The sequence below is a fragment of the Haliotis rubra genome, unplaced genomic scaffold, assembly GCF_003918875.1.
Source record: "Haliotis rubra isolate DU_JTF1 unplaced genomic scaffold, ASM391887v1 Scf538, whole genome shotgun sequence".
Lineage (NCBI taxonomy): Eukaryota > Metazoa > Mollusca > Gastropoda > Lepetellida > Haliotidae > Haliotis > Haliotis rubra.
Window position 1 is genome coordinate 147,200 of NW_025767233.1, and position 25,243 is coordinate 172,442.

The 25,243-nt window shown below is 43.9% G+C and overlaps 1 protein-coding gene across 1 annotated transcript in view; it reads right to left on the minus strand.

Annotated features, from left to right (window-relative positions):
* LOC124253286 (general transcription factor 3C polypeptide 5-like) overlaps nt 1-25,243 on the minus strand; it is a 117,562-nt gene that overhangs the window by 79,432 nt on the left and 12,887 nt on the right. The window contains exons 2-4 of the mRNA XM_046687030.1: nt 8,777-8,874; nt 4,346-4,623; nt 875-1,008 (exon numbers count right to left, since the gene is read on the minus strand). Coding sequence (XP_046542986.1) covers nt 875-1,008; nt 4,346-4,623; nt 8,777-8,874 — 510 coding nt within the window. The remainder of the gene's footprint in view (nt 1-874; nt 1,009-4,345; nt 4,624-8,776; nt 8,875-25,243) is intronic.

The window sequence follows — 25,243 nt, forward strand, 5'->3', positions numbered from 1 at the left end:
GTAAGGCGTTGAAACACGACGAGATCAGGGTTCTAGCTGAAGCAAAGCTGAACACAGTGAGTGAGCGTATTTCCACGGCACTCACTGACAGTAAGATCTCAGAGGAGGAGTTTCGTTCAATCCTCTCTGAACTCACAAAATATGACAAAATGAAACAAGAGATTTGATCCAAGTCTCGTAAGTCTGCTGCTATCAGCGAGGACGAGAAAAAAAAGTACATAGAACAGGGGATACAAAAAGCCCGGCAAGCCTTTATTACGAACACCAAAGAGATCATAGGCGATTCACATTAAACTGTTTCATTGACATAGTGTCACAGTAGTGTCATAGCGGCACGTGAAGCTATTATAGACGTAGCGATGATGTAATCCCAGGATAGACCCGTTAAACCAACATACTTCAGCCAAGTCCGCGGTAGCTCAGTCGGCTAAGAGGCGCGGTTGTGAGGTGTAACATTGGGCGTTCGTATCCCGCTGGCGTCTGAAATTTTTATAGGTCGGGAAAGCAGTAGATGTAATGGTAGCAAGAGCTAAGGGTCCGACCAAAGCCTTATTTGGGAAATAAGGCTTTGCAGAGGCTTTTGTTGGACTTGGTCCAGGACTATCATTGTATCTACTACTTAGTATGTGTTGATTTTGACAGAATGGACATTTTGAAAATAAGACTTAAAACTATTAAATTAAAACTACTAAAACTTCATGACAAACAGACTAATGGGAACAAGCATGCAAGGTTTCATTTTCAATAATCACCCTGTAATGTCTGAAAATAACGTACAATGTCATCGACAAACAGGCATAAGCTCACTTGGGAGGGACCCAGAGTGGGGACCTTCATAGAAGTGATACACAATACAGATACTTGTCACACTCACTGTTTGCACAAGCTGTAGTAGATTGGTATTTTTCAATTTTGCCTTCAGGAAAGCTTCTGCACCTTCTGGAGGGCCTATAGGTGTGTCCTCATCAAATGTCTTGAAAATTGTGTAGATTGTCCTCTTTTGTCTCCCTATACACACAAAACAAAGCAATATGATACTTATCTAAAATCAAACAATAGTTATCATTGTGTATAATTTTAATGTAATACCTTTTCACATTATAGTCATTATTTCTCTGTAATTGCTGTTCTCACACTACAAAATCTTAAGACTTTCAACAGATCTTTGCTACCAGCTGAGAACCAAGCCCAATGAAAATAAACCATTAATGGTGAAACATACTTCACAGATGAGCAAGGCTGGCGTAAGGGTAACAACTAGTCTCTGAAATGAACATATTTTACAGAAAAAAACAGTTGCAGAGATTTTATCACCCATTACTGACCTGATGCTGAAAGTGTGTGTGACAGGAATATTTGAAATTGTGGAAATATAGCCTTGCCACATAATCTAGACTTTGATGGGCCTTCTTGGATATGTTTGTTTCAGGGTCTGTATGACAGACTGGGCAGGAGGTACCTCAATTCTTATACCAATAATACCAACAGATAGGACTTCACGGTATTACCAGTACACCACAATATGCTTTTCAAACAGTATGTATTGCAATTTATTTTCTGAAAAATGGTATATGGAGTGAAAAATATTTCTGGAGTTTTGTGATAGACTATAGACTAAGTTAAAGTCTACACAGACTTACATTCACAACTGGTGTTTCCCTTTTGTAATTCTTTCACAAAATGACATACTTTACATAGTATAAATTGTATCAAAAAGAAAATAGAATCCTTAACTCTCCAGCCTTAACATGGGCACCTGAATGCAATACACAGCCCGCACAACAGTGCATAAAAAGGGGAACAAACTATGAAGTAATTATAGCCTTGGTCGCAACTTGTATATTCTGGTCAATAGTATTTGATAAGTAGAAGTTTGTTAATGTATTGTCGACACTCCATTGGCAACTTCTATTGTATAGAAACTGAATTCAAAGGGACTAGGACTGTAGCTACAGCACATATTTTGTGAATTTGGCTGTTGGGATGGTTGGGCTTGATGACTTCTTGATGACACTGTATATGTGAGACTAAATAGGCAAATGAATAAGCAAAACAACACAGACACACGCACATTCATATCAAGTGGCATGTTAAAAGCAGAGAGTGGCTTCCCCATCATCATTTGTCTCCCAGAAGAGTCTCAAATCGTCCAAAATCCACCAAAACATAGAGCAAGACGACTTTTCAGACTTTGGTTGTTATTCCCAGTGCACAAAGCAGCACGACTAGTTTGGTGTCACACTCGACATCACTGGAATTGGAGGTCATGGCGAAGGGTCCACTGGTTGGATGAAAGTCACTTACTTTTGTTCATGACTGATGGCCGAGTCTGTGCTTGTCAAGGTAGAAATACTGCACATGCACTATAGAATGGGCTTGTTACAAAGTACCATTTGGCATTGGTTCATTGATTATGTAGATGTGCCTCTCACGTGACCTTGACCTTGTGACAATCAGACAAATTCTGAATAGACATGGGTACATCACTGGCATCCTAGATAGGGTTGTTGTATCACATTTCAATGACCATCGCCTGGTAGCTGATCACTGCAGCAAGTCACGAAAAGATCTATTGTGGAAACTTCCCAGGTCGATTTGTCCAATCTGTCGTGATCACCCGATCCTGTCTGGACAGAGAGTTGGCGAGGATGTTCACTCATCTAGGATGTGTCAAGCTCTGACAAAGTACTTCATAGAGTCCGCGATCGTAAACAGTTGCTGGGTTATCTGGAGGAGATGATAATATTTGGTCCCTCCTTCCTTGTTGACGTACGTGACCACCGTGGTGTTGTCTGGCGCCAACATAACGCACTGGATCCATTAGCAAATCGGGTACAACCGAAATTTACAGCAAGGATCTCTGACATTCTGGCAGCTGTGGCTAGGACCAGTAGAAACAGTGTTTCTGTTCCAATCTGATTTCTTCAGGAGGATCATAAGCTTCAATGGTCAGAAGTTTAAGGACAATATGCAAGTCCCATGCTTTAACTTCCTCTGTTGATCTTCTTGTCTGAATGGGTGCTATAATGCTATCAGTTCTGGTACTATGGTAACTTTAACGCCCTTTGCCATGGTGATAACAGAGCTTATGGCTGCGAAGTATGTACCCAGTGTTGAACCCTAGCGATTCTTTGTTTTATCACCAGTTGGAATGCTCCCGGATAAAGTTACCATTCCGTCGGTGACATGCTGCACAGCCTGGACAGGGCATCTGCTAATACGTTTGTGGCTTCCGGAATGTGCCACACCTTTATCCTTAGGTTTAGGCTATCTGTGAGGCGAAATAATTGAAATGGTAGCTGACTTGTTGTGCCTTGTAGGTTGATGTAAAAGGCTACTGTTGAGTCTGTCCTGATAATCTAAGACTAATTTGACAATTTAAAGGCCCAATGAGTAAATGCTCAAATAACCTCCTTGAACTCAAGGTGATGGATATGAAGTCACTTTTCTTCTGGAGACCACAGCCCTGATGCTACCTCGGACTCGAAGTGTACTACCCAACCCTGTGGACATACAACTACATAAAGGTGTAGATTGAAGCTTGGCTCGTTCAAGAAGGTGCCAGTGCAGACATTCCAAATTACTGTCCACCACAACACCTGCCATTGGCTGACAGTTATCTGTTTGTACGGAGCTGCTGGGAAGGATTCCTGAATCTTCAACGATCTTCTGGGACTTGAATCAATTCCTGGGAGGACAAAATCCGTATCCCCAAAAATAGATAAGCAGTTAGTATGAGTGATGACATGTTAAAATAAACAGATAAAATGAAAAAAAGAATCTCTACAGGTCGTCTGCACACATGGGCAACAAGAAAGAGAATCACTTCAATTGGGAGTCACAACCAAGGCAGGATACACGATCTTCAAGTGAGGTGTTACCAGAGGCTGAAAACTGTTTCTGGTAGTTTTCACTCGGAAGAACAAGAAAGAGTGTATAATGTGAAATAGTATCAGTTTAAAAATTTGAGCTTGCTGGTATAGCAAGGTATTTTCTTCCAGCTGCCCACAAGTTCTCCTCTAACAGAGTTATCTCCCTAAGTGATGCACTGTCTAAACTCCATCCCAACTCCTGTCATCATTTGTTACCCTCCATCTACTATATGTATCTTGTGATCAGGTTTAGGGAAAATATGTTGGTCCAGATGTTTTGAGACAGCATTTTTGAAAGGCTCTCTTTACCTTTACAAGTGTCAGATGAGGGAACAATACCAACCTATAAACTACTTTCTGATAACAGCCGAAATGGACAATTTCTGGCAATGATTTAAAGCGCTTTTGCATTCATAGTAATTATGAACTTTCCTTTGAAAGACTTCCTTCCTCATAAAAATGTAAATACCTACCGGTGCCAATAAGATGAGGTGGCAGGTGGTCCAGGCCTTTTTGGGCATTTCTATTCATCACTTTATCTGGGCGGTAAAGGTATTCCACTGGTGTATCAATGCGAGAAAATATCATGGGTGGCATAAACAGTGGAACATCTCTTGACAGAAACTCCTCTCTCCCTGTTAAACCTGTCAGATGAAGTTCTGGAAGTAGGTTCCTGCAGCTGCCATCTTCTTTTCTCTCCACAGGCAGGTACTGATAGTCAGCCATTGCTGTAAACATGGTCACGTCACATTACAATGTATCAGCAAGGCAAACATTGTTCATTCAGATCATGGGCTAATTCACATATCCTGATAATATTGCTGGCTAAGTTGAATGTTAGGCCAGTGTGTGCCAAGGTAAAATTGAGTTCAATGTAGTGAAATATCGCATCATCATGTTCTGAGAGAGAGGATGTTAACAGTGCCCTGACGATTCCAGTCAAATCTATTTACATAAATCACCCCGATTATTGGTAATCTGAGTAATAAACATCCCATGTGACTGGAGCAATGAACCATGTCCGCTGGTGTGACCACCTGATCTACTGCCTCGTCCACCCAGCAGAGTTACTTGGGACCTAGTCCAGCCACATCAGCTTGGACATCATAAAGCTTGGATGAGGAACAACAGTGTAACCAAACTAAAGAACACCAATCGACACCATCAAGACACTGTTCCTATTCAAAATTCCTTTCAAATTTTTTCAACAAATAACTTCAAATAAGTTAAAAAAATTGGGGACAAACTGCTATGGACAGGTGCCTCGAATGATCATCTTCTCAACACACTCTATGAATGCATAAAAAGCACAATGCAATGCAACTTTTCCTGATTTTAAGAGATGTATATTGTGATAATTCTTGATAAATTCAAACTTGTATGATAAATTTTCATCTAATTTATGCTTTAGGTTCCTTTCCATTTTCCCCCCAAATATGAAAATACTATTTTCTGCTTCTGACCTGTCAATTTAACATGTACGTCATGTATGTAGTTACAAGAGATTGCATTTTTACGACAGCATGTATAAACCTGGTAAGTTGAGATCAGTGAAATAATTATTTTATGCTTTTTCAATGGAAATTTTTGCCTGATACAGGGACAGTCAACTCTTAAATTTACCGGCTGTTGTCACATTCTACCAGTCAGTATGGTTCACACATATGGTTTAACCAGGGTGTTGACTATGTTACGTTATTCATGGCTATCTTCCAGCAATGACTTACAGATATTGGACATCAAAGCTGGCACAACAATATCACCACATCAAAATATCTTTACCAATACTCACAGTTCAGATACAACCTTCACCTGGAATCTTACATCACAATACTAATGTGTGTTTGTGTAGCAGAATGTAAATATTGTGTACTTTAAACCTAAGTATATAATTTAGTTAAAGGTCACATGCAACGTAAAACACAACTTTGCAGATTCTGTTACCTTTTCGGTATGGACTTACCAAAACAAATCATCAAAAATGCAAATTCAACTTATAAAGTTGAAAAATAACGCTACGAAAAAACCCGCTCGAAATCGGAGTTCAAACGATTCACTAATTTTCCCCCAGAGCTTGGGGGAATTGAAGTGGTTTCAACAGCTGGGCTGCGCTCATAGCACATGCGCAGTGAAATAGGTTCACGCAGCTTGGAAGCGGGTTGTCCGGTGAATACTCGGTGAAGGATTTGATGTGAGCTATTTTTCTAATTTTTGTTGATATTTCACAGGCTCGAGCTTTTTATATGTTATGACAGTAGATTACCGATTTAACTGTTTATATAATTTCATTTGTGCATTGGTTCATTTGCAGATGCCCTCATGGCTCATTGTGTGTGTATATATAGAGATGTTGGGTTTTGTAAATACATGCTCATTTTTGCGTATAACATTTTGCAATCAACAGACACCATAACATGTCAAGTGTACAAGTATCACACCTGTCTGTCTGTGTAATTACATAATGTGACAGAGACCGAACTCAGGCCATAAATCAATACGTTTTGTTTACGGTGTATAGCCTGATAGGTGTTTAGTTCAAATTGCATGTGGTCAGTGATTGAAATTGTGTATTGAATATTGTCATTAGCAGACGGGCAGGCAGACACATAGGTGCCAATAAAACAGACATTGAGTTTTGTCTGTGTCAATGACATATCTATATCACAGTTAGAAATTCGGTCGACGCTAAATAATGACATTGCTTTTAAGTATCGAACTGAGAAAGTGACTCGGTAAGAAGAACGTGTGGTGAAATAAGTGACTCGGAAAGAAGAACGTGTGGTGAAATAGACAAATGAAAGTTAGTGAATCGTTTGAACTACGATTTTGCGCGTTTTTTTTCATCGCGTTATTTTTCAACTTTATAAGTTGAATTTGCATTTTTGATGATTTGTTTCGGTAAGTCCATACTGAAAGGTATCAGAATCTGCAAAGTTGTGTTTTACGTTGCATGTGACCTTTAATGTAGACTATAGTGTATACATTGTAGATTAGGTACATATTATGGATGACATGAGAAAGAGCGTGTGTGTGTGTGTGTGCGAGTGCGTGCGTGCGTGCGTGCGTGTGTAATATAGATTGTATTTAATTGTGTTATTTTATTATATTAGGTCTTTGAAGCACTCATTTGCCACTGGTTGTTTACTGGTAGACTGTGGATTACCTGCGTCCCTGAGACGAGGTTAGTAATTGCATGGGTTATGTTTTTAATGTTATGTTACATATCAGATTTTCATCTGTATGACTGTAATTTGTAAATTGAGTAACCCTTGTGGTGTACAGAAAATATTAAATGTAATTATATATTTACTATGTACTTGCTGCTGTATACCAGTAATTTGAGATGTTTATGTTTTATTTCAAGGGTTTTATCACCTGATCCATCATCCAAGACAATCAATCCCTTAACCCCTTACAAGTATTCGTCTGTTTTCAAATCATGATGTGATACCGCTGTTACAATGGCATCCCTGGTGGGATTCAAGTTTGTCTGTTGGAGAAGCCCCATTAGCTCGACCCCTAAAGGTGACAGTGCTAGCAAGGACGTCCAATCAGCATAGCCGATCAGTGACTCCCAATGACAGTATCTTTAAGGAAAGTACTGTCGGAAATGCTAGAAAAATGCTTTTTGACTTATATTTAAAATTCAGAGGTATTACAGTTACTTAAATAACAAATATCACTTCAAGAAACATCTACCTAATGTAGACCGAGGGAATAAATTTTGAGACATGCTCTAAAATGTGTTTTTACTGATGAAAATACCAAAAACTTAGAAAAATAAGGGGTAGTGGGACGTTATTTGATACAAACATTAACTGCCTGTGTTACGTCATCAGCATGCACGGTATCGACAGGTGAAATTGACACCTGAGCACACGCTCGGGCGAGGGGTCATCTCAATAGATGTTTTCTGCAAAATGTTGAATATGTGTACGTATAGTATACGTATTGGTTATGTAAGGGATCATTTGTGTATGTGTGTTTGTTTTGAAATAAACATACGAATTACTGTACATTGGAAAGAATCCTATCACATGTGTTATCTTATCGATTGATTGTAGAAATGTGCAACGTTTTAATAAATGTTTTGCATGTCAACAGTATATTTCATTGAAAAAATATGGATGTAATTCGGTCAGTTTAATCTAGTTGTGAACATTGGCCAAAGATTTAACGAAGTCACTGGTGTAGCTTCTTTAGAATATATATATTCTTCTTCTCATAAAGTTTGTAGACCGCCCGTCTAAGCACTCCCTTGTCAAAGTTGTCAAGGATGGTTTTACGTCCCGGTTTTGCTTTTGAGACGGTCCCTGTCTTGTCTGATTTGTTTACAATATTGTAAACTTGTTGGTAAGACATACCAACAGCTCTACAAGTTCTGTAATAAACCCTTTCTAAACTAATGAAAGGTTTACCTCTGTCTTTTTCAAGCAGAAAAAACTTATAAACCTTTGCAACAATCGACTGCAAATCGTTGGCCATAGTGGACGCTGTGATAAAGATGTGCATGCATGACGGGAAACTTATTTATCAAGACTTAACATTTATATTAATATTTCTTCAATAAAGAAACGATAATTAAGTAAAGTAACACAAACATTCAACATTTATTTGTTTAGGAAAAACGTTAATTCATATTTTTACACCACCTGTATTATTAGCATAAATGTAAAGACTATTTCAGATTTCTGTTGTTGAACTCTGAAAAAAATCTGAAGTTGCTGTTTTGGTACCAAATTCTCTCCTGTAAACTGCCCTTTAAATGCATGGGAATGTTAAATCGATTGAAATAAAAATTAGGTACACTATAGGCGAGTTGATATATTGACAACATAGTACATGTATCACCTTTATAAAGATATTAAGGCTAAAAAGCATTTTTCTAGCATTTCCGACAGTACTTTTTGGTGGTGTTGTGTCTGTCACCATACATTGGCTTGCAATAGATGTCATCTTTTCTCCATCTCATTTCCAGTCGTTTGTTTTCATCTTTGTAGGCCTGAAAAATATGCAAAACTATAGTCTGATGTGTCCTGATGCACAGTTATAACTAGGCTAAATACTTGCTCTGTAGTACCCTTCATACATCATACCTCGGAATACCTATGGTCATGTCAGCTTACTTAGTATTAAAGGGCAAGTGTACACAAAAATTAACCTTTTTTTCTTGCACTTTTTCATCATAAAAAGTGTTTATCAAGTAGTTTTATATCCAAACCCGTACATATAGCAGAAGTAACTAATTTATTTTTTGCGTTATATCAATTCATATTGTCAACATTTCCCGAGAGTTCTATGTCCACAATAAACACACCATAGCTTATGTTCCTTGGAAATGACATCATCGGTGCCCAAACGTTAAACGAATGACGTTGTTAGACCTTATTAGAACCATTTCATGTGGTGCAGGTGTAGGTGTGGTTCTTGTGTCACGATGTGCAGGCTACTGTTTTAATCCACCTGTTGCCTGGCAGTCAGCTGACTATATTGTCAGTTCTACACGGTAATGACGTTGCAGTTTGAAAAAACGTATGTACATTGTACTAAAAGTGTTACCAAGTAACCAAATTGTATAACGAGTCGGTCGCCTTTCCAACAGTGCACTACATCTAGCTTGCCATCGGTGAATGTGCTGGCATTCTACGGCATTGTTGCTAAAATTCCTACATATATATATTGTACTATATGTCCCTCCTCTTCCACCTTCACTTTGATATCGATAGTACATATCTTTCTGTGTGAAAGAGTGAATGTTTACAGAGAAGCAGGGAAGTTCATTATTGTTTGCCTGGAGATATCTTCTCAAGTGTATTCAACATAATTGTTGGAAGCTAAGTATATAGAGGATACTAAACAACCTTCCGTGTAATAACATTTTTATTAAATGAGTTAATGATTTGGTATCAAACGAGCAAAAGCAAGTCTGATACTAAATCTTTCACAAGTTTAATGAAAATGGTATTTCACGGGAGCAAGTTTAGTATTCTGTTTATTACTGTACAACATAAATTGATAGAAACTGCGGCTCTCAGCTCTCAGTGTGATGACTCTCAGCTTTCCACGAATCAAACAAGGTCTAGTACCATTGCAACAGCAGCATTAGCAATGTGACTTCATAACTGTGAACCCTCTAGCGGTATTACACTAGTGTAATATGCTGTAAAAATATTACACTGAAAGTATCTTCCACGGGCGAGTAATAAGTCACAAAATGACGTCATTCCACTTCCCTCAACTATATTCTGCACAGCCTATATCCTGCCCATGATGTGGACGATTGCACAAGCATTAATTCCTCAGACTGACCGACATATAAGGCATCTAGAGTGTTCTAGTTTAGGAAAACAGATTGTTCTTTGGGGAATATACCGAGAACACTTTCTAATTTGATAAAGTAAAAAATGTATTACTTGCCTGTCGAAGATACTGCAGTGTAATATTTTTACAGCAATACTACACTAGTGTAATACCGCTAGATGTATGACGTCATAATGGTTTACAGTTATGATGTCACAATGCTAATACCTCTGTCACAATGGTATCAGATCTTGCTTGACTTGTGGAAAGATGAGAGTCATCACGCTACGTAGGCAGTTTCTATCAATTATGTTGGAGAGTAATAAACAAAATACTAAACTCGCTTCCGTGAAATACCATATTTATCAAACTCATGAAAGATTTAGCAACAAACTTGCTTTCCCTCGTTTGATACCAAATCATTAACTTGTTTAATAAAAATGTGAGACTTGTGGGGAGCCAACAAAGGCATGCACCAGTACTACTGCGCTGTCTAACAGAGCAAGGGAGATAACTCACATCTCATGTCAAACATTACTGAAAACCAATGAAACAGTGTCCATCTCGACACAAAGAGTATGTAAAAGAAAATTATTTAACAGATAAGAGTTACAAAGTATTTGTTGGCAGCTGACTGTGGAGAGGAGTTTTAGCAAAGAATACAATCAGAAGAGAAGTTAAAAAGTTCAAGTTAGTTTTCACACTCCTCACATTAACACAGGAAGATCACCAGCAGAACTCCAGCTATTCATTATAATAAATCAGAACAAAGCCTCCAGCAATACATGGAAGAAAGACAACTATGTTGTTTGTTTCTTGTATATTTCTGCACACACCAATATTCCAGTGTCAATACACAATGCCATACAGAAAGTGATCAAATGTAACATTTGTTATTATACTCCTCACAAAAAGTTAAGCAACACAAATTTTTAGTCTCATTACATTTTCATTTATTGAAATTGTAAATTTTGGAATGATGCAATAGAAAGGTGAAACATATGTACACGATTAACAAAATGAAATGAAATGGTATTGAGCAATAATAGACTTACAAATCATCAAAAGCAGGTACCCGCGAAACAGTCGTGCAAAATGTGCTGCATTGATGGAGCAAAATGTTAACAATAAAGTTAAAGTCAGTTTTGGACAGTGAAGCAGTGTTCAGTAACGCGTATGACTACAATGAGCACGAATGCAAGCTCCTGACGTCTTTGCATTCACCAAATGAGCCTTTAAAGTTGCTGTTGTGGAATGTTCTGCCATTCTCCCTGTAACGCATACTCAATTTGATCCAGAGTCTTGAGCGAACATGGAGACCGTAAATATGACTTCCAACAATGTCCCAAACATGTTGAATGGGATCAAGATCTGGTGACCTTGCAGGCCAATCCATATGTGTGATGTTGATCTAAACAACATCGTTAACAACTCTTTCTCGGGCGTTATCATCCATGGACGGGCATTATCATCCATAAAAATGAAGTTAAGACACGCTTGTTGAACCAGAGGAATGATTACAGGTGGTTTACTTGTAGGTTTTAACAATAACAAGTGGAGTACTCTGTTCTCAGTCAGTAGGACTGACCAACAAGTGGAGTACTCTGTTCCCATTCAGCAGGACTGACTATAACAAGTGGAGTACTCTGTTCCCAGTCAGCAGGACTGACTATAACAAGTGGAGTACTCTGTTCCCAGTAAGCAAGACTGACCAACAAGTGGAATACTCTGTTCCCAGTAAGCAAGACTGAATATAACAAGTGGAGTACTCTGTTCCCGGTCAGTAGGACTGACCAACAAGTGGAGTACTCTGTTCCCGGTCAGTAGGACTGACTATAACAAGTGGAGTGCTCTGTTCCCGGTCAGCAGGACTGACCAACAAGTGGAGTACTCTGTTCCCAGTCAGCAGGACTGACTATAACAAGTGGAGTGCTCTGTTCCCGGTCAGTAGGACTGACCAACAAGTGTAGTACTCTGTTCCTGGTCATCAGGACTGACTATAACAAGTGTAGTACTCTGTTCCTGGTCAGCAGGACTGACTATATCAAGTGGAATACTCTGTTCCCATTCAGTAGGATTGACTATAACAAGTGTAGTACTCTGTTCCTGGTCAGCAGGACTGACTATAACAAGTGGAGTACTCTGTTCCCAGTAAACAGGACTGACTATAACAAGTGGAGTACTCTGTTCCCGGTCAGTAGGACTGACTATAACAAGTGGAGTACTCTGTTCCCATCCAGCAGGACTGACTATAACAAGTGGAGTACTCTGTTCCCATCCAGCAGGACTGACCAACAGGTGGAGTACTCAGTTCCCATTCAGCAGGACTGACTATAACAAGTGGAGTACTCTGTTCCCATTCAGCAGGACTGACCAACAAGTGGAGTATTCTGTTCCCAGTCAGCAGGACTGACTATAACAAGTGGAGTACTCTGTTCCCAGTAAGCAGGACTGACCAACAAGTGGAGTACTCTGTTCCCAGTAAGCAGGACTGACTATAACAAGTGGAGTACTCTGTTCCCAGTAAGCAAGACTGACCAACAAGTGGAGTACTCTGTTCCCGGTCAGCAGGACTGACCAACAAGTGGAGTACTCTGTTCCCGGTCAGCAGGACTGACTATAACAAGTGGAGTACTCTGTTCCCAGTAAGCAGGACTGACCAACAAGTGGAGTACTCTGTTCCTGATCAGCAGAACTGACTATAACAAGTGGAATACTCTGTTCCTGGTGAGCAGGACTGACTATAAGTTATTATAATAAGTGGAATACTCTGTTCCCGGTCAGCAGGACTGACCAACAAGTGGAGTACTCTGTTCCCGGTCAGCAGGACTGACCAACAAGTGGAGTACTCTGTTCCCAGTCAGCAGGACTGACCAACAAGTGGAGTACTCTGTTCCCGGTCAGCAGGACTGACTATAACAAGTGGAATACTCTGTTCCCGGTCAGCAGGACTGACTATAACAAGTGGAATACTCTGTTCCCATTCAGTAAGACTGACCAACAAGTGGAGTACTCTGTTCCCGGTCAGCAGGACAGACCAACAAGTGGAGTACTCTGTTCCCGTTCAGCAGGACTGACCAACAAGTGGAGTACTCTGTCCCCGGTCAGCAGGACTGACTACAACAAGTGGAGTACTCTGTTCCCAGTAAGCAGGACTGACTATAACAAGTGGAGTACTCTGTTCCCATTCAGCAGGACTGACTATAAGAAGTGGAGTACTCTGTTCCCGGTCAGCAGGACTGACCAACAAGTGGAGTACTCTGTTCCCATTCAGCAGGACTGACTATAACAAGTGGAGTACTCTGTTCCCAGTAAGCAGGACTGACTATAACAAGTGGAGTACTCTGTTCCCGGTCAGCAGGACTGACCAACAAGTGGAGTACTCTGTTCCCGGTCAGCAGGACTGACTATAACAAGTGGAGTACTCTGTTCCCGGTCAGCAGGACTGACCAACAAGTGGAGTACTCTGTTCCCAGTAAGCAGGACTGACTATAACAAGTGGAGTACTCTGTTCCCGATCAGCAGGACTGACCAACAAGTGGAGTACTCTGTTCCCGATCAGCAGGACTGACTATAACAAGTGGAGTACTCTGTTCCCAGTAAGCAGGACAGACCAACAAGTGGAGTACTCTGTTCCTGGTCAGCAGGACTGACCAACAAGTGGAGTACTCTGTTCCCAGTAAGCAGGACTGACTATAACAAGTGGAGTACTCTGTTCCCGGTCAGCAGGACTGACCAACAAGTGGAGTACTCTGTTCCCAATCAGCAGGACTGACTATATCAAGTGGAGTACTCTGTTCCCAGTAAGCAGGACAGACCAACAAGTGGAGTACTCTGTTCCTGGTCAGCAGGACTGACCAACAAGTGGAGTACTCTGTTCCCATTCAGCAGGACTGACTATAACAAGTGGAGTACTCTGTTCCGGTCAGCAGGACAGACCAACAAGTGGAGTACTCTGTTCCCATTCAGCAGGACTGACTATAACAAGTGGAGTACTCTGTTCCCAGTAAGCAGGACTGACTATAACAAGTGGAGTACTCTGTTCCCAGTCAGCAGGACTGACCAACAAGTGTAGTACTCTGTTCCTGGTCATCAGGACTGACTATAACAAGTGTAGTACTCTGTTCCTGGTCAGCAGGACTGACTATATCAAGTGGAATACTCTGTTCCCATTCAGTAGGATTGACTATAACAAGTGTAGTACTCTGTTCCTGGTCAGCAGGACTGACTATAACAAGTGGAATACTCTGTTCCCAGTAAACAGGACTGACTATAACAAGTGGAGTACTCTGTTCCCGGTCAGTAGGACTGACTATAACAAGTGGAGTACTCTGTTCCCATCCAGCAGGACTGACTATAACAAGTGGAGTACTCTGTTCCCATCCAGCAGGACTGACCAACAGGTGGAGTACTCAGTTCCCATTCAGCAGGACTGACTATAACAAGTGGAGTACTCTGTTCCCATTCAGCAGGACTGACCAACAAGTGGAGTATTCTGTTCCCAGTCAGCAGGACTGACTATAACAAGTGGAGTACTCTGTTCCCAGTAAGCAGGACTGACCAACAAGTGGAGTACTCTGTTCCCAGTAAGCAGGACTGACTATAACAAGTGGAGTACTCTGTTCCCAGTAAGCAGGACTGACCAACAAGTGGGAGTACTCTGTTCCCGGCAGGACTGACTCAGCAGGACTGACCAACAAGTGGAGTACTCTGTTCCCATTCAGTTCCTGGGAGCTGGACTGACTATAACAAGTGGAGTACTCTGTTCCCAGTAAGCAGGACTGACTATAACAAGTGGAGTACTCTGTTCCCCTAACGTCAGCAGGACTGACCAACAAGTGGAGTACTCTGTTCCCCAGAGGACAGACAGCAGGACTGACTATAACAAGTGGAGTACTCTGTTCCCGGTCAGCAGGACTGACCAACAAGTGGAGTACTCTGTTCCAGGACTGACTATAAGCAGGACTGACTATAACAAGTGGAGTACTCTGTTCCAGCAGGACTGACCAACAGGACTGACCTGAACAAGTGGGAGTACTCTGTTCAGCAGGACTGACTATCAAGCAGGACAGGACTGACTATAACAAGTGGAGTACTCTGTTCCCAGTAAGCAGGACAGACCAACAAGTGGAGTACTCTGTTCCTGGTCAGCAGGACTGACCAACAAGTGGAGTACTCTGTTCCCAGTAAGCAGGACTGACTATAACAAGTGGAGTACTCTGTTCCCGGTCAGCAGGACTGACCAACAAGTGGAGTACTCTGTTCCCAATCAGCAGGACTGACTATAACAAGTGGAGTACTCTGTTCCCAGTAAGCAGGACAGACCAACAAGTGGAGTACTCTGTTCCTGGTCAGCAGGACTGACCAACAAGTGGAGTACTCTGTTCCCATTCAGCAGGACTGACTATAACAAGTGGAGTACTCTGTTCCGGTCAGCAGGACTGACCAACAAGTGGAGTACTCTGTTCCCATCCAGCAGGACTGACTATAACAAGTGGAGTACTCTGTTCCGGTCAGTAGGACTGATCAACAAGTGGAGTACTCTGTTCCCGATCAGCAGGACTGACTATAACAAGTGGAGTACTCTGTTCCCATTCAGCAGGACTGACTATAACAAATTGGAGTACTCTGTTCCCTGTTCCCGTCAGCAGGACTGACTATAACAAGTGGAGTACTCTGTTCCCGGTCAGCAGGACTGACTATAACAAGTGGAGTACTCTGTTCCCCATTCAGCAGGACTGACTATAATAAGTGGAGTACTCTGTTCCAATTCAGCAGGACTGACTATAACAAGTGGAGTACTCTGTTCCGGTCAGCAGGACAGACCAACAAGTGGAGTACTCTGTTCCCATTCAGCAGGACTGACTATAACAAGTGGAGTACTCTGTTCCTGGTCAGCAGGACTGACCAACAAGTGGAGTACTCTGTTCCCATTCAGCAGGACTGACTATAACAAGTGGAGTACTCTGTTCCCGGTCAGCAGGACAGACCAACAAGTGGAGTACTCAGTTCCCATTCAGCAGGACTGACTATAACAAGTGGAATACTCTGTTCCCATTCAGCAGGACTGACCAACAAGTGGAGTCCTCTGTTCCTATTCAGCAGGACTGACTATAACAAGTGGAGTACTCTGTTCCCGGTCAGCAGGACAGACCAACAAGTGGAGTACTCAGTTCCCATTCAGCAGGACTGACTATAACAAGTGGAATACTCTGTTCCCATTCAGCAGGACTGACCAACAAGTGGAGTACTCAGTTCCCATTCAGCAGGACTGACTATAACAAGTGGAATACTCTGTTCCCATTCAGCAGGACTGACCAACAAGTGGAGTATTCTGTTCCCAGTCAGCAGGACTGACTATAACAAGTGGAGTACTCTGTTCCCAGTAAGCAGGACTGACCAACAAGTGGAGTACTCTGTTCCCAGTAAGCAGGACTGACTATAACAAGTGGAGTACTCTGTTCCCAGTAAGCAGGACTGACCAACAAGTGGAGTACTCTGTTCCCGGTCAGCAGGACTGACCAACAAGTGGAGTACTCTGTTCCCGTCAGCAGGACTGACTATAACAAGTGGAGTACTCTGTTCCCAGTAAGCAGGACTGACCAACAAGTGGAGTACTCTGTTCCTGATCAGCAGAACTGACTATAACAAGTGGAATACTCTGTTCCTGGTGAGCAGGACTGACTATAAGTTATTATAATAAGTGGAATACTCTGTTCCCGGTCAGCAGGACTGACCAACAAGTGGAGTACTCTGTTCCCGGTCAGCAGGACTGACCAACAAGTGGAGTACTCTGTTCCCGGTCAGCAGGACTGACCAACAAGTGGAGTACTCTGTTCCCGGTCAGCAGGACTGACTATAACAAGTGGAATACTCTGTTCCCATTCAGTAGGACTGACCAACAAGTGGAGTACTCTGTTCCCGGTCAGCAGGACAGACCAACAAGTGGAGTACTCTGTTCCCGGTCAGCAGGACTGACCAACAAGTGGAGTACTCTGTTCCCGGTCAGCAGGACTGATTACAACAAGTGGAGTACTCTGTTCCCAGTAAGCAGGACTGACTATAACAAGTGGAGTACTCTGTTCCCATTCAGCAGGACTGACTATAACAAGTGGAGTACTCTGTTCCCGGTCAGCAGGACTGACCAACAAGTGGAGTACTCTGTTCCCAGTAAGCAGGACTGACTATAACAAGTGGAGTACTCTGTTCCCAGTAAGCAGGACTGACTATAACAAGTGGAGTACTCTGTTCCCGGTCAGCAGGACTGACCAACAACTGGAGTACTCTGTTCCCATTCAGCAGGACTGACTATAACAAGTGGAGTACTCTGTTCCCATTCAGCAGGACTGACCAACAAGTGGAGTACTCTGTTCCCAGTAAGCAGGACTGACTATAACAAGTGGAGTACTCTGTTCCCAGTAAGCAGGACTGACCAACAAGTGGAGTACTCTGTTCCTGATCAGCAGAACTGACTATAACAAGTGGAATACTCTGTTCCTGGTGAGCAGGACTGACTATAAGTTATTATAATAAGTGGAATACTCTGTTCCCGGTCAGCAGGACTGACCAACAAGTGGAGTACTCTGTTCCCGGTCAGCAGGACTGACCAACAAGTGGAGTACTCTGTTCCCAGTCAGCAGGACTGACCAACAAGTGGAGTACTCTGTTCCCGGTCAGCAGGACTGACTATAACAAGTGGAAGACTCTGTTCCCGGTCAGCAGGACTGACTATAACAAGTGGAATACTCTGTTCCCATTCAGTAAGACTGACCAACAAGTGGAGTACTCTGTTCCCGGTCAGCAGGACAGACCAACAAGTGGAGTACTCTGTTCCCGTTCAGCAGGACTGACCAACAAGTGGAGTACTCTGTCCCCGGTCAGCAGGACTGACTACAACAAGTGGAGTACTCTGTTCCCAGTAAGCAGGACTGACTATAACAAGTGGAGTACTCTGTTCCCATTCAGCAGGACTGACTATAAGAAGTGGAGTACTCTGTTCCCGGTCAGCAGGACTGACCAACAAGTGGAGTACTCTGTTCCCATTCAGCAGGACTGACTATAACAAGTGGAGTACTCTGTTCCCAGTAAGCAGGACTGACTATAACAAGTGGAGTACTCTGTTCCCGGTCAGCAGGACTGACCAACAAGTGGAGTACTCTGTTCCCGGTCAGCAGGACTGACTATAACAAGTGGAGTACTCTGTTCCCGGTCAGCAGGACTGACCAACAAGTGGAGTACTCTGTTCCCAGTAAGCAGGACTGACTATAACAAGTGGAGTACTCTGTTCCCGATCTGCAGGACTGACCAACAAGTGGAGTACTCTGTTCCCGATCAGCAGGACTGACTATAACAAGTGGAGTACTCTGTTCCCAGTAAGCAGGACAGACCAACAAGTGGAGTACTCTGTTCCTGGTCAGCAGGACTGACCAACAAGTGGAGTACTCTGTTCCCAGTAAGCAGGACTGACTATAACAAGTGGAGTACTCTGTTCCCGGTCAGCAGGACTGACCAACAAGTGGAGTACTCTGTTCCCAATCAGCAGGACTGACTATAACAAGTGGAGTACTCTGTTCCCAGTAAGCAGGACAGACCAACAAGTGGAGTACTCTGTTCCTGGTCAGCAGGACTGACCAACAAGTGGAGTACTCTGTTCCCATTCAGCAGGACTGACTATAACAAGTGGAGTACTCTGTTCCGGTCAGCAGGACTGACCAACAAGTGGAGTACTCTGTTCCCATCCAGCAGGACTGACTATAACAAGTGGAGTACTCTGTTCCCGGTCAGTAGGACTGATCAACAAGTGGAGTACTCTGTTCCCGATCAGCAGGACTGACTATAACAAGTGGAGTACTCTGTTCCCATTCAGCAGGACTGACTATAACAAGTGGAGTACTCTGTTCCCGGTCAGCAGGACTGACTATAACAAGTGGAGTACTCTGTTCCCGGTCAGCAGGACTGACTATAACAAGTGGAGTACTCTGTTCCCATTCAGCAGGACTGACTATAATAAGTGGAGTACTCTGTTCCAATTCAGCAGGACTGACTATAACAAGTGGAGTACTCTGTTCCCGGTCAGCAGGACAGACCAACAAGTGGAGTACTCTGTTCCCATTCAGCAGGACTGACTATAACAAGTGGAGTACTCTGTTCCTGGTCAGCAGGACTGACCAACAAGTGGAGTACTCTGTTCCCATTCAGCAGGACTGACTATAACAAGTGGAGTACTCTGTTCCCGGTCAGCAGGACAGACCAACAAGTGGAGTACTCAGTTCCCATTCAGCAGGACTGACTATAACAAGTGGAATACTCTGTTCCCATTCAGCAGGACTGACCAACAAGTGGAGTCCTCTGTTCCTATTCAGCAGGACTGACTATAACAAGTGGAGTACTCTGTTCCCCGGTCAGCAGGACAGACCAACAAGTGGAGTACTCAGTTCCCATTCAGCAGGACTGACTATAACAAGTGGAATACTCTGTTCCCATTCAGCAGGACTGACCAACAAGTGGAGTACTCAGTTCCCATTCAGCAGGACTGACTATAACAAGTGGAATACTCTGTTCCCATTCAGCAGGACTGACCAACAAGTGGAGTATTCTGTTCCCAGTCAGCAGGACTGACTATAACAAGTGGAGTACTCTGTTCCCAGTAAGCAGGACTGACCAACAAGTGGAGTACTCTGTTCCCAGTAAGCAGGACTGACTATAACAAGTGGAGTACTCTGTTCCCAGTAAGCAGGACTGACCAACAAGTGGAGTACTCTGTTCCCGGTCAGCAGGACTGACCAACAAGTGGAGTACTCTGTTCCCGGTCAGCAGGACTGACTATAACAAGTGGAGTACTCTGTTCCCAGTAAGCAGGACTGACCAACAAGTGGAGTACTCTGTTCCTGATCAGCAGAACTGACTATAACAAGTGGAATACTCTCTTCCTGGTGAGCAGGACTGACTATAAGTTATTATAATAAGTGGAATACTCTGTTCCCGGTCAGCAGGACTGACCAACAAGTGGAGTACTCTGTTCCCGGTCAGCAGGACTGACCAACAAGTGGAGTACTCTGTTCCCGGTCAGCAGGACTGACCAACAAGTGGAGTACTCTGTTCCCGGTCAGCAGGACTGACTATAACAAGTGGAATACTCTGTTCCCATTCAGTAGGACTGACCAACAAGTGGAGTACTCTGTTCCCGGTCAGCAGGACAGACCAACAAGTGGAGTACTCTGTTCCCGGTCAGCAGGACTGACCAACAAGTGGAGTACTCTGTTCCCGGTCAGCAGGACTGATTACAACAAGTGGAGTACTCTGTTCCCAGTAAGCAGGACTGACTATAACAAGTGGAGTACTCTGTTCCCATTCAGCAGGACTGACTATAACAAGTGGAGTACTCTGTTCCCAGTCAGCAGGACTGACCAACAAGTGGAGTACTCTGTTCCCAGTAAGCAGGACTGACTATAACAAGTGGAGTACTCTGTTCCCGGTCAGCAGGACTGACCAACAAGTGGAGTACTCTGTTCCCGGTCAGCAGGACTGACTATAACAAGTGGAGTACTCTGTTCCCATCCAGCAGGACTGACTATAACAAGTGGAGTACTCTGTTCCCGGTCAGCAGGACTGACCAACAAGTGGAGTACTCTGTTCCCGATCAGCAGGACTGACTATAACAAGTGGAGTACTCTGTTCCCAGTAAGCAGGACAGACCAACAAGTGGTGTACTCTGTTCCTGGTCAGCAGGACTGACAAACAAGTGGAGTACTCTGTTCCCAGTAAGCAGGACTGACTATAACAAGTGGAGTACTCTGTTCCCGTCAGCAGGACTGACCAACAAGTGGAGTACTCTGTTCCCCTGATCAGCAGGACTGACTATAACAAGTGGAGTACTCTGTTCCCAGTCAGCAGGACAGACCAACAAGTGGAGTACTCTGTTCCTGGTCAGCAGGACTGACCAACAAGTGGAGTACTCTGTTCCCATTCAGCAGGACTGACTATAACAAGTGGAGTACTCTGTTCCGGTCAGCAGGACTGACCAACAAGTGGAGTACTCTGTTCCCGGTCAGCAGGACTGACCAACAAGTGGAGTACTCTGTTCCCGGTCAGCAGGACTGACCAACAAGTGGAGTACTCTGTTCCCGGTCAGCAGGACTGACCAACAAGTGGAGTACTCTGTTCCCGGTCAGCAGGACTGACTATAACAAGTGGAATACTCTGTTCCCATTCAGTCTGACCAACAGTGGACTGACCAGGACAACAAAGTGGAGTACTCTGTTCGGTCAGCAGGACTGACCAACAAGTGGAGTACTCTGTTCCCGGTCAGCAGGACTGATTACAACAAGTGGAGTACTCTGTTCCCAGTAAGCAGGACTGACTATAACAAGTGGAGTACTCTGTTCCCATTCAGCAGGACTGACTATAACAAGTGGAGTACTCTGTTCCCAGTCAGCAGGACTGACCAACAAGTGGAGTACTCTGTTCCCAGTAAGCAGGACTGACTATAACAAGTGGAGTACTCTGTTCCCGGTCAGCAGGACTGACCAACAAGTGGAGTACTCTGTTCCCGGTCAGCAGGACTGACTATAACAAGTGGAGTACTCTGTTCCCGGTCAGCAGGACTGACCAACAAGTGGAGTACTCTGTTCCCAGTAAGCAGGACTGACTATAACAAGTGGAGTACTCTGTTCCCGGTCAGCAGGACTGACCAACAAGTGGAGTACTCTGTTCCCGATCAGCAGGACTGACTATAACAAGTGGAGTACTCTGTTCCCAGTAAGCAGGACAGACCAACAAGTGGTGTACTCTGTTCCTGGTCAGCAGGACTGACAAACAAGTGGAGTACTCTGTTCCCAGTAAGCAGGACTGACTATAACAAGTGGAGTACTCTGTTCCCGGTCAGCAGGACTGACCAACAAGTGGAGTACTCTGTTCCCGATCAGCAGGACTGACTATAACAAGTGGAGTACTCTGTTCCCATTCAGCAGGACAGACCAACAAGTGGAGTACTCTGTTCCTGGTCAGCAGGACTGACCAACAAGTGGAGTACTCTGTTCCCATTCAGCAGGACTGACTATAACAAGTGGAGTACTCTGTTCCGGTCAGCAGGACTGACCAACAAGTGGAGTACTCTGTTCCCATCCAGCAGGACTGACTATAACAAGTGGAGTACTCTGTTCCCGGTCAGTAGGACTGATCAAGAAGTGGAGTACTCTGTTCCCGATCAGCAGGACTGACTATAACAAGTGGAGTACTCTGTTCCCATTCAGCAGGACTGACTATAACAAGTGGAGTACTCTGTTCCCGGTCAGCAGGACTCACTATAACAAGTGGAGTACTCTGTTCCTGATCAGCAGAACTGACTATAACAAGTGGAATACTCTGTTCCTGGTGAGCAGGACTGAGTATAAGTTATTATAATAAGTGGAATACTCTGTTCCCGGTCAGCAGGACTGACCAACAAGTGGAGTACTCTGTTCCCGGTCAGCAGGACTGACCAACAAGTGGAGTACTCTGTTCCCGGTCAGCAGGACTGACCAACAAGTGGAGTACTCTGTTCCCGGTCAGCAGGACTGACTATAACAAGTGGAATACTCTGTTCCCATTCAGTAGGACTGACCAACAAGTGGAGTACTCTGTTCCCGGTCAGCAGGACAGACCAACAAGTGGAGTACTCTGTTCCCGGTCAGCAGGACTGACCAACAAGTGGAGTACTCTGTTCCCGGTCAGCAGGACTGATTACAACAAGTGGAGTACTTCTGTCTCCAGTAAGCAGGACTGACTCTGTTCCCAGTAAGCAGGACTGACTATAACAAGTGGAGTACTCTGTTCCCATTCAGCAGGACTGACTATAACAAGTGGAGTACTCTGTTCCCGGTCAGCAGGACTGACCAACAAGTGGAGTACTCTGTTCCCAGTAAGCAGGACTGACTATAACAAGTGGAGTACTCTGTTCCCAGTAAGCAGGACTGACTATAACAAGTGGAGTACTCTGTTCCCGGTCAGCAGGACTGACCAACAAGTGGAGTACTCTGTTCCCGATCAGCAGGACTGACTATAACAAGTGGAGTACTCTGTTCCCAGTAAGCAGGACAGACCAACAAGTGGTGTACTCTGTTCCTGGTCAGCAGGACTGACAAACAAGTGGAGTACTCTGTTCCCAGTAAGCAGGACTGACTATAACAAGTGGAGTACTCTGTTCGGTCAGCAGGACTGACCAACAAGTGGAGTACTCTGTTCCCATCAGCAGGACTGACTATAACAAGTGGAGTACTCTGTTCCCATTCAGCAGGACAGACCAACAAGTGGAGTACTCTGTTCCTGGTCAGCAGGACTGACCAACAAGTGGAGTACTCTGTTCCCATTCAGCAGGACTGACTATAACAAGTGGAGTACTCTGTTCGGTCAGCAGGACTGACCAACAAGTGGAGTACTCTGTTCCCATCCAGCAGGACTGACTATAACAAGTGGAGTACTCTGTTCCCGGTCAGTAGGACTGATCAAGAAGTGGAGTACTCTGTTCCCGATCAGCAGGACTGACTATAACAAGTGGAGTACTCTGTTCCCATTCAGCAGGACTGACTATAACAAGTGGAGTACTCTGTTCCCGGTCAGCAGGACTCACTATAACAAGTGGAGTACTCTGTTCCTGATCAGCAGAACTGACTATAACAAGTGGAATACTCTGTTCCTGGTGAGCAGGACTGAGTATAAGTTATTATAATAAGTGGAATACTCTGTTCCCGGTCAGCAGGACTGACCAACAAGTGGAGTACTCTGTTCCCGGTCAGCAGGACTGACCAACAAGTGGAGTACTCTGTTCCCGTCAGCAGGACTGACCAACAAGTGGAGTACTCTGTTCGGTCAGCAGGACTGACTATAACAAGTGGAATACTCTGTTCCCATTCAGTAGGACTGACCAACAAGTGGAGTACTCTGTTCCCGGTCAGCAGGACAGACCAACAAGTGGAGTACTCTGTTCCCGGTCAGCAGGACTGACCAACAAGTGGAGTACTCTGTTCCCGGTCAGCAGGACTGATTACAACAAGTGGAGTACTCTGTTCCCAGTAAGCAGGACTGACTATAACAAGTGGAGTACTCTGTTCCCATTCAGCAGGACTGACTATAACAAGTGGAGTACTCTGTTCCCGTCAGCAGGACTGACCAACAAGTGGAGTACTCTGTTCCCAGTAAGCAGGACTGACTATAACAAGTGGAGTACTCTGTTCCCAGTAAGCAGGACTGACTATAACAAGTGGAGTACTCTGTTCCCAGTCAGCAGGACTGACCAACAACTGGAGTACTCTGTTCCCATTCAGCAGGACTGACTATAACAAGTGGAGTACTCTGTTCCCATTCAGCAGGACTGACCAACAAGTGGAGTACTCTGTTCCCAGTAAGCAGGACTGACTACAACAAGTGGAGTACTCTGTTCCCATTCAGCAGGACTGACCAACAAGTGGAGTACTCTGTTGCCAGTAAGCAGGACTGACCAACAAGTGGAGTACTCTGTTCCCGGTCAGCAGGACTGACTACAACAAGTGGAGTACTCTGTTCCCATTCAGCAGGACTGACTACAACAAGTGGAGTACTCTGTTCCCATTCAGCAGGACTGACTATAACAAGTGGAGTACTCTGTTCCCATTCAGCAGGACTGACCAACAAGTGGAGTACTCTGTTCCCGGTCAGCAGGACTGACTATAACAAGTGGAGTACTCTGTTCCCGGTAAGCAGGACTGACTATAACAAGTGGAGTACTCTGTTCCCATTCAGCAGGACTGACTATAACAAGTGGAGTACTCTGTTCCCATTCAGCAGGACTGACTATAACAAGTGGAGTACTCTGTTCCCGGTCAGCAGGACAGACCAACAAGTGGAGTACTCTGTTCCCATTCAGCAGGACTGACTATAACAAGTGGAGTACTCTGTTCTCGGTCAGCAGGACTGACTACAACAAGTGGAGTACTCTGTTCCCATTCAGCAGGACTGACTACAACAAGTGGAGTACTCTGTTCCCAGTCAGCAGGACTGACTATAACAAGTGGAGTACTCTGTTCCCATTCAGCAGGACTGACCAACAAGTGGAGTAC